Source organism: Pundamilia nyererei, unplaced genomic scaffold (genome assembly GCF_000239375.1).
Source record: "Pundamilia nyererei isolate P.nyererei 1_Seehausen unplaced genomic scaffold, PunNye1.0 scaffold00064, whole genome shotgun sequence".
In the NCBI taxonomy this organism is placed as follows: Eukaryota; Metazoa; Chordata; class Actinopteri; order Cichliformes; family Cichlidae; genus Pundamilia; species Pundamilia nyererei.
Window position 1 is genome coordinate 2,919,234 of NW_005187465.1, and position 10,935 is coordinate 2,930,168.

At 42.4% G+C, this 10,935-nt stretch overlaps 1 protein-coding gene across 2 annotated transcripts in view; it reads right to left on the minus strand.

Moving 5' to 3' along the window:
• The window catches only part of LOC102215647 (Down syndrome cell adhesion molecule-like protein 1), a 52,621-nt gene that overhangs the window by 31,287 nt on the left and 10,399 nt on the right, over positions 1 to 10,935 (minus strand). For both annotated transcript variants that reach the window (XM_013911501.1, XM_013911500.1), the window contains exons 2-3: positions 10,027 to 10,347; positions 7,507 to 7,653 (exon numbers count right to left, since the gene is read on the minus strand). In XM_013911501.1, the coding sequence (XP_013766955.1) occupies positions 7,507 to 7,653; positions 10,027 to 10,347 (468 nt within the window). The remainder of the gene's footprint in view (positions 1 to 7,506; positions 7,654 to 10,026; positions 10,348 to 10,935) is intronic.

Consider the following 10,935-nt stretch of genomic DNA (forward strand, 5'->3'; position numbering starts at 1 on the left):
GTTTTTACATCCAGTCCAAACAAATAATTGTTCTTTAACTTCCACAATATGGCTCCATCATATTGTCATATCAGTCTTCGTCAAAGTAGAGTCAGCAATGACTTGATTTTGTCTTCTAGGCATGTCTACTATAGAATATTTATATATATGTATATATATATATATATATATGTGTGTGTGTGTGTGTGTGTGTGTATTCAATGTATGAATTTCCCCTGCAGCATAAAACATTGCATCTCATTGTCACTTTTTGCTGGATACCAACCCATTTACCAACACAATGCTCTGGAAAATGAGGGCTGCTATTTGTTTCTTCCCCGTAGTATGTATATGCTCAGTTATTGACTGATGTCTTAACAGAGTTTCACTTTATAGTGATCAAGCCACTCACCTACTGCAAAAGTAATGAATTATTGAACATTTCCTATGTGCATACTAATCTATAAGCAACAAGCCACCTCTTCCTCAGACAGGCGTTTCTGTCACATTAAAACCTCAGAGGAGCTTTTCACTATGACCCACGCTATAATCAGTCGGGGTCTGTGATGTTGATCTGGCCTTTGTGCGTGTTTGGATAGCTAATAGTGAAGCGGATCAATAGGTCTGATTGAGAGGTCATGTAGGAACATGGCACTTTGATGACCACCGGGGATCCCATCCAGTCCCTCATCATGCCTCCTCATGAGACTGTGAATGATAAACCACATTCACAGAAACATGAGGAAAAGAACCTCTCACTCACACAGAGAGACTCACAAAAGTAGAAAATTGATACCAGAATTTTGAGCGTATGTAAACATATATTTTTACTACAATCCCACACATCAAATATGATAACATTTCAGGAGAAAACAGTGGGGCAACACTGTAAAGCTATAAGTTTTTGCGTTGTAGAAAGCCAGGATTAGAGAACAAATCACTGCCTTTAATAATGAAAGCAACACAGAAATGAAGAAAGAAAGGGACACGAAACTTCTAGTCTCTGCTGTGAGTGGTTGTGAAAATAAGCATTTCCTTAAATACGATTTCTTAGTAGATCCTGCTGTAATCTCCTCGCTCTAATCCTGCTTTCGCCTGCCTAAACAAAAGCGTGGAAGGAAGTAGGAAAAAAGGGGTAAAACCTCTTTGCTTCCAATCCTATTTCTTAACCCAATCCACGCCACATAAACCCTGCAACTCTTTTACTCTAAGCCTTGACACAAGCCTTCCTGCTTTCACTTTCCTTAATGACTGTGGATGTGCAGATTAACAGCTATCTCTTACAACGCCACTGGGGACCCGTTCTTTGCCTTGATATCACAAAAAGTGTCAATAATAATGCAACGATAATAATACTGACTGATTGGAATGATTGCTCAGGATTGTGGATATGACCTAAAATCAATGAAGATAAACTACTTTTATTGATCTGCTTTCCTTCTCATATTAGCTTTTTGTCTTCAGTTATAATGCGACAACTTTAGTAACTAAGCTACTAAGATTCTGTTTAGATGCCATTATTTGCTACTGCGCATCCATTTATATTTACTGAAAATTAAAAGTTTACAATTTTGGTACTTTGATTCTCCCACTATATCAACTACATTTGACCGATATGTCTCCATAATTCAATTACAATATAAGTTAAAAGCTGATTTCTGCATTTTAAAAGAAGTCACACTTGTTGAAAAGTTCAAAACAGTAAGATTTGGCCTGGTTGGCTTTGTTTCATTTTATTGGTTTGCTTTATGTGACTTTTCACAAAAAATTTATTTTCATCACAAAAAAAAGAAAGCCAAAGGAGCAAAATAATCTTGGTAATTTGTCAATGAAGAAGAAACTTCCTAAACTCTCGCTTCCTCTCTCCCTCAGTTTCTGTACTCTCACAGCCTGGCTTGAAGGGTTACATAGTGGCCAGGTTTCTGTCAGACTGATGTGCTCGCAGGGGCTTTCCTATCATTCCCTCTTACTCTGAGTGACACTGATACACTGATGCACTGTAAACATAAACATGCTGCATGTGTGTGTCTATAGCTGTGTGTGAGCCTGTGTGTTTTTGATGGAGACAAGGAGGCGAAAAAGCAAACGAGAGCGACGGCCGAAGCGTCAGAGTGTGTGCATTTCTGCGTTAAGTGCACGTGAGCAGGCGAGTGTAATAGTGTGTAAATACTCAATAACAGCCGACACTTGTCAGCCCTCTGCTCTGTACACACAAAGCCTGTGGTTGGGCCATTGTTGAACTCCGCCTCTCCATGCCATCCCTCCAAGCCCCCCATCCCCTCCCAAATGGGCTTCTCAAGCAGAGATAATTATGTCTATTGTGCCCCTTGCAGCACGCGCTCACACTCACGCACACACACACACATACACATTCACTGGTTTGTGCTAATTAACACACCCACCCACGTGCCTGCTCAACCTAACTGAGTAAAAGATGGCTGCCAGCACCCCATCTGTTCCTGTCCGGCTCTCAGTCGCTCTCAGCACACTGGGGCAAATATGAGAGGGGCAAAAATATCTACAGAAAGTGAAAGACCAACTGACAGAGGTGAACAAACCACAAACAAGTGAAAAGACATACATTTCCACCCTGTCATGTTGATTGTTATGTCTCGGGAAGACAGTTTTTCCAGCACCTCATTGCTGAGTTTTGGTCATACTGCCACACGTTTGCAGGTGTATGCTCATGGTGGAGGCTTCATCTGCATGATTTAGTCCCCCATTAACCCTTCCCTATTGCCTGCTGTGTACCACATGGGACAGAGGCAGGGGTAGATGAGGGAGAGGTGAGAGAGGGATGATGTGACACCCAAGGGTTTGGGGGGGTTATGTTCCAAGAGCCCCGGGGATGCCACGTATTCCCCATCCTCCTCTATCACACAACGTCCTGATGTACTCAGACGGCCCGAGCACAACAACAGGCGAGGCGTCACAAAGCAGAGCAAACCACAGCCTTAATGTATCCCAAGTTAATGTTTAATGAGTACGCCATATTCAGGCTGGTACATGCAAAATCTGAAAATGGCTTTATTGTGTTACTTTTGAAGGGCGCGTGTGTCTGTGTGTGCAGAGAGGCTTGTTCAGTTGTACTTACTAGAAGCAAGTGTGTGTGTCAAAGTGTGTTTACAAGCGTCTGCCGTGTCCCAGACAAGTGTATCCATTAATGTATTCCTGCTCTGAGTACACAAGCACAGATTTACAGACATGGTGTCCTAACACACTGCTGCTCTCCATGACGTCCCTCTGCCTTTGTCACCTCTCTCCTGCACCTGTGTGAAGCCTTATGACACTAACTTTCTAATTACACAGAGGGAAAACTGTATAACCATCTATACACATACAACAGTATTGTTATATAATGGTATTCCCTATGTGTGTGTTTATTTTATTTTTTTTCACCGTTTTGTATACTTAGTTTTTTATTTTTCCTTTTGTCCTACAGAAATTATAACAAGTATATTTCAGAGAAAAAATACAATTAATTGATCTGTTTTATAAATAATCTGCATATTAATTGACAAAGTGGACTGGAGTGTGCTTGTCAGTATCATCAGACTCCCATGTGTATTTGAATCACCTACAAACCAGTCAATTCAGCTGCAATGTTTTAGCTGTTTGCGTAGCTGTATATGTGTGTGTGTGTGTGTAGCTGTGTACTATTGAGTCTATGTAACCTCCTGGTGTCCAGCACCCGAGGGGGCCAAAGATTGATTTGTAATGTAGCCTGTAAGTGACCTCGCCACCTGGTGACTCCTGTTAGAATCCAATTTTACATTAGCGCTGATCACACTGACAGGTTATGACAGGTTACAGTACAAAATGTGCCTGACTTATGATATACTGCGGCTATTTTGTTAAAATATGAGAGGGGGTAGAACAAGATGAGAGTTTGGAGTGTGACTGAATGAGAGCAGAAAATATTGCTCTGTGTAGGACAGGAGTTTATTAATCTGGTTTTCTAATCTTATATATACACTGTAATTCTATTTTGTGCTTTTCAGCCTGAGGTTTTAAGGAAATGTTTATCAAATTACTGTGCAAATACATAAACAAGACCAAACAGTGTAGCAGGTGGATTAGATGGGGCATGGTTGGGCATCTTCTGTGGACCACCATGTGGCTACAGCCATCTGCTGGTCCAGTCTCTATTCATCGGACCCACTCATTAGCTTTCTGCTGATTAGACCGACGGCCTCGATCGGCAAGCTGAACCCTCTCTGTGTCCCACTGTTGTCTTTATTCCCGTCCACAAACCCTCCATCTCTCTGTCTCTGCTCCAGCTCGCCTCCTTCAGATCACTACTCAGATTAGCAGACCTCAATTGTCTCACGAGGGTCACAAACACGCGTGGGCACACACACAGACACGCACGCACACAAAGCTTAACTACAAGGATAGTACGGGACGGGGAAGCGAGAGGGAAATAGGTCAGTCTGCCTGCACCCCTCCCCTCTTAACCACCCCCCCTGTCCTGGCTGGATGGGAAAGTGGGACAGGCAAGGGGACAAACACACACACACACACATACATAATCATGCACACATATAATCACACACACACACACACAAAATGCTCCAGAAGGGAAACATGTGTGTTTGACAAAATAGAACCTGTTGTGGTTCAAAGGGCATGGCTGCGTTGTGTTATGTCATCAACTCAACCTTCACACCAATATGTGACTGTGCTACTGATCAGAGTCTACACATAGCAATGCCTCCGTGCAAAAGCACAGATATGAAGTGCAGATAAACTACTTAAACTCTTTTTTAATTCAATGTAGGGCTGTCATGATATCAGATTTGCACATCAGAGCAACACTGTTGCCATATATATAAAAAAACCAAAACATGCTATCAGTCAGATTCGTCTATGACTTGGTTCAGTTTGTGTTGTCTGATCCACTAATGTAAAGAAAACAGCCCTGTCTATTCATGTATGTACTCATACTGTGCTTTTGTTTTGAGATAGGGACAAATGACGAGGAGGAGGTACAGGAAGGAACTGTGATCAGATTCATTGATGGTTCGGTGGTGCCACAAATGTTGCTTCGAAGGTGGGGAACATCAGTGAATCACTACGCCTAAAATACCTCAATTTACATTTAAAAAAGATAAAGTCATAAATATGCACTGACCTATCAGCTGAAATGCATTTCTGAAAATAAGAAAAAGCAAAAGTTTTTCATTTTCTTTTGTGACAGTTAGCCAAAGCCCACCAGATGACAATACATAGGACTAAATGATTGAATGCTTTGACTTGGTGCTTGCAGACCATTTCCATCAGACAAGGGCCTCTCTCATCAGTAACAGATAACAGAGTATTTGCTCTCAGAGATACATTTAAGTGGGTCTGATCAGAATAAAGATTAGTACTAATCAAATGTTTGAATATTATTTGTTGACAGTCGTATTATTGTGTTAAGTGGCAAAACCTACAGGATTTTTATCTGTCCCCTGCTTCTCATTACCCTAAATTGTAACAAGCAGAAAAGGAAAATGGTGCAATGAATGAGTCTGACTATGTGTGTCTTTGCACAGTGGCTTTATTTCCTCAAATTTCACCATCATCTCCTGCTGTGACAGGTAGTCACCTACTCACGTGCACATCGGGAGCTTTCCATCATAAAATCTATTTTAACTTTCACATCTTCATTAGATGTATCCAGACAGTCCTTTGCTGGCCAATCAGGGAAAAAGCATCACTCTGTAGTGTTTGAAATGATCTAGTGAGGAGTAGGAGATCAGTATGAATACACTGGAGTGTTTATATAACCACATGTATCAGCTGTATATGGACATTTACTGTATGTGTCCATGAGTATGTTTGCATATTGTGCACCCATGTGAGAGTGCAATAACAATATTCAGATTATGAGCTGTTGTGCAGACTATGTTGATTGGCTGTGAGGATGACGAGGTCACTTTGCTGATTGGAGGGTCAAGGTTGAATGCAACCACGCTGCCAGTGTTTGCCCTGTTTGTGTGTGCTGCTGTTGTAGTGAAACGAATGCTGAGTTCAGTGAGCAGCTCATCATGTTCAGCATCTGATCCTCACACTCACTGCTCATCAACTGACCTATATACCCCTAATTACACACTGGAGCCTCATGACAGTACAGAAACACCCCATACATAGAAATCACAAATATAGACACAGAGGGCTGGCATACCCAAAGCAGATCTACTATATTTATGTTCAGGAATCATCAGAAGTCACATGTAAACCAAGCGTGACGTCAACAACTCATAATCTTAAGAGCCGAACTGAGGAAAGGGAAAGAGAGCACAAATATGAAAGCATACGAGTAGAACATTTATGTCTGGCTGGCTGATGTGTGTATAATATGAGCATTCATGAGAATTTTCATGAATTTAGCTAAGTAAAAAGCAGTAAAGTATTTTTCCCTACACACTGTAAGTGTTAATAGTGAATGCCAAAATAAAAGTATGGCAAGAAATACAAAAAGTGGGTGATTTGGTCACAGCCCTGAAAAATGTGCCCCATTAAAGCAGTCACATTGGTAACTAAGGACAAAAAAAATAACTCTAAATACACAAAAATGCTTCAGTATTATAAAAAAAATACTGTACCCTGAAATGTCTGAAAATGACAAATTACTGCAACCTTGGTGCATGTACATGTGTGACACAGAGTCTGTGTGCTTTGCATACATATAATATAAAACGCCATCTGCCAGGACCTGAGGCCGTTCTTGCCCTACTACCCTCCTTGCTACTCTTCCTTTGGTTTGCTCTTCTTTTCCATCTCTCCTCCCTCTGCCCCTTATTGTTATTGCAAGGGGTTTTACATGCAGAAAATAATTAGGCCCACATCTCAAACAAAATCATGAGAAAAATGTACCTACAAAAAAGCAGGAAAAACACATAAAGACAGATCTCAACATTTATCTTTTCTCGCACACACACACACACACACGCTCACATACACTAATGAGGTTAATGAAGATGAATGCAGGGGCACAGTCCTATTGACATCCTGTATCTCTAATTGTGGCCCTGTTCTTCAAGGACATAGTGGCAAGACAAGCAGGGAGTGGACCAAAATAGATCTGATGAGGAGAAAGTGTGGAACGTGGAAAGAGATGTCTGTCTTTCATTTTCTTTGGTGTCAAACACAATTAAAGGCACTAGTTGACATTAGCTTGAGATAATTAAATGTGATGTGGAAAGCAGGGCTAGCAGAGTTGGAAAGATGGAACCGTCCAAAGAAAGAAGGTGGCAGACGAAAGAGGGTGAGGGTGGAGATATGTTCAGGAAGGAAGGAGAAGGAGGAGGAGGAGGACCGGATCAGTGATCCAGAACAGTGAACAGACAGAAGACACGAGTTAAGAATTCGGTCAAACACAGAGCACAGTGGCACATCAACCGCTCTCACACACAAACAGAGACACAGACATAAAGACACACACACACACACACACACACATAAAGACAACCCTGAATCCAACAGTCAACAATCAATGTGCCTTCACCATCTCGCTCCAAATTCACTCACTTAATGTCCTACCTGGGACAATGGAAACAGTGTCTCTCTCCCAGGATACAACACTGACGTACTCCTGCACAGCAGCGGGGATGAGGCACTTGAACACAGCTACGTTGCCCCGCATTGAGCGTTGGTCCGCCACCCGCACGGTGTAGGGCTCCCTGAAAACTACACAAACACAAACACAATATTACATACAACACACTACACGTAGAAAAGATTCAATCTTTTAAATGGGGTTTTCTACCAAGGAATAAAGACTTCCCTATTTTTTTATGAACATTAAAAGAGATGAATTTGAAAGATGATGATTATCTACATAAAATATCCCAGAAGTGTTCCATTTAGAAGATGCGTCGAGAGAGTGTGAGCGCCATCAACATGGTCCTATTACCCCTCTTGCCAAGGCAAAAACAACAATCAGCTCCGTGTTTACATCATCAAAAACAACACATTAACACTCCAGAGCAAAACGCCCTTTCATCAATTACCACAGCACTCCGCATGTATTCACTGGAAATTACTGAACTACTCCTGTCTATTGTTTGAACTCTTCTAATCCTGCCTCTGCTTTTGGCACAAATGGCACAAGCCACCATTAGGCAGGATAATCATGGAAATCATTTTCTAGCTCGGGGATGACATCATAATAAAACACTGATGTTTTTGCTCAGAACTTCCCAAGTATACAACAGACTGAGCTGCACTGAAGGGTTAATGGTGCTTTGGTTTATTCAGGTTCATGCAATATTTTACACTCTGTTGAATGAGCAGGAGCTCATTAGCGAAATCACATGAAAGCTAGCACGTATCTGAAGGTTGCTAAGAAACTGGTTCGGAATCCCTTTCCTGGTAACAGACATGATGACAGCATGCATACATTCCTGCCGCAAGAAGAAAACACTTGCCAAAATTTACATGTTCTTTAAATAAATAAATTAAATAAACCCGTTCTGTTGAGTTCTTTTGAAACAGTATAATGAAACCCTTCTGTTGTGAATTTCTTTACACTTTGCTGTAAGCCACGAGGCAGCAGCACTGAATTCAATTTGACTCCTGTCAATAGCTGCTCAGTGGCAGTGCAAGCGCAAAACTGTGGCCATAAAATCCCAAACAAAACACCCACATCCTGTCTGACTGTATAACCTGTGCACTAAGGCTTGACTGAAGCCGTTGGCTGCAGGATGTTTGGTTCATGCTAATCCCTCGGCTCCTGAGGCCTGGCTTTTGGGTCATGTGGGAATGAAGGCAGCAAGCGGCTGGCATACAGCTCAGGGTCCTGGCTCAAATCCTCAACTTGGCACTAGTATTAGTATTAGAATGAATATGAGTATTAGTTTAGGTCGGTGTTGGGAGGCAGAATATGAAAACAGATGTTGATGGCAGGCGGGAAGAGGGAGGGACTCACTGGCCTGAATGAATGATGGGAAAGGGGGAGGGCAGGGCGATAGATGTAGTGTAAGTGTATGTGTCTGCTGATGTTGACGTATCTGTTTACCGGGTAATTTTCCTCTTCGTGTTTCTCTTCTCGTTGGAGAGCTGGAGCTTCCCAAAACCCCTGATGTACTATTTTACTTTAGATGAGGTCTCGCCTATTAAAGCCTCACATGCGCTAATCAATGGAAAGCACCAATTAGGTTTGTTAATGAGAGATAATTAAAGAAGTGTGCTGTGGCTAAATTTAGTCTGGCACAAGAGGACAGTTTGAAGAACGAGGGAGCAGGGAGGAGAAGGAGGACAGAAATGGGAATATGATGGCAACAGAGGCAGCTTCCGGTCAAAATTCACAAAAATAGACTGTAGAGAGTCTAGTGGTGTATACTTTGTGTGTATCCTTTACTATAAGTGAAACCCACAACAATACACAACAGAGCATAAAACTTAGTGCATAAACCTAAAGTTTAGTACTCTACACTTAAGTACACACATTTCTTTTTTATGCAGTGAATTGCTTTTCACACCCTGCAAAGCATTTAAAGGTACTTGTTTAAGAAAAATTCAAGTGGCTGTCAAGCTCCTCTTCTGTTGTGCTGACCTTTGATAAGGACTGCCAACGAGGATGAGCCGGTTAACTCATATAACCTTTTGTCACAGTTTTCCTCCTTACCGGATGTGGTTATATCTCACAGTAGAGCTGCTACTTCACTCTAAGTACTTTAAGGGTTGTGTTTTGAATTTCTTTCTACCAGATGGTGCCACGCCATAGATGAAGGGGTTATGTTGGTGTAAAGTGCAGTGGTTCATCAGCAGCTCAGTCAAATAGGTGTGAGCAAAGGCCAAGGCCTGATGTAGTACGTGATGCAGATGTTCTCTCTGTAGACTGTGTTCTAGGTCAATCTGTGTTCAGGTCGAGACAGGCTATTTTAGGGCAGGTGATTCTGTGTGTGGGTTGGGCTTTTTGCAGCTGCCAATCACATCTGCTCTAGTTTATGCTTCAGCAACAGTCTCTTCTTGCTGTGTCTCGCTTTGACCTTTCGCTCCATAACCCCACTTTTCTTTACCCTAGAGTTTATTCCCTTCCTGGCTGTCCATTCAACTCACCGGCTTTGATGCGAATGTTGGGGCTGCGGATCTTGCCGGCCTGGTTTTCCGCGGTGCAGAAGTAGTCATTGTCGTGGATGTAGCTGTTGTAGGCAGAGGGCGAAAAGGGGTACAGTTGCAGCGTGCCATTGGCGTGCACATGCCGGATGTGGGGCACGTCGTAGATGTCGTCGCCGGTGGCCAGGTACCAGCGCAGTATGGCACTGGGGGTGCCCCCTGCTGGACAGGGCAGGGACACCCCCACCGAGCTTGAGTAGGTTACCCTCTGCAGGGAGGCATTCACAAAGTACAGCCTGGTAGAGCCCACATCCTCACTGTGTACTGCAGGGGCAAACATACAACACATCATCACTTAACAGGCAGAGATGGAAGTAAAGAGTCAATAACAAACACCTGTTACACGCTGTACACATGCTGAAAACACACAATAGTGTCAAAATAAACTTATCAGATTTCAGCAACACTGATTTAAAGCATTAAGCACCACAGTAAAGTGAAAATGTTGGACAGACAGGGAATGTCCTTCAAATCTGTGGCAAAATAATCATAACAAATGTGTGTCAAATGTCCAGCTGCAAACATCAGTCACATGATGCAGAAAGCAAGGGATTTGGGCCAAAGTCTGTGATGGTTTAGGTGGATCTGGGGGTGGGAGAGGAGGAGCCTGTTACCTCCATACAGTTCATGTACAAACACATAAAGACAAACAGAAAGCAAGAGAAAGAGAGGGAGAGAGGAAGGGAGCATGTAGATAGGTTATGTGATTGGAATTTCTATGCCAGACGCAGAGATTTAAGTCTATTTAATCTCCTTACATATTTAACACACACACACACACACACACACACACACACACACACACACACACACACACACACACACACACACACACACACACACACACACACA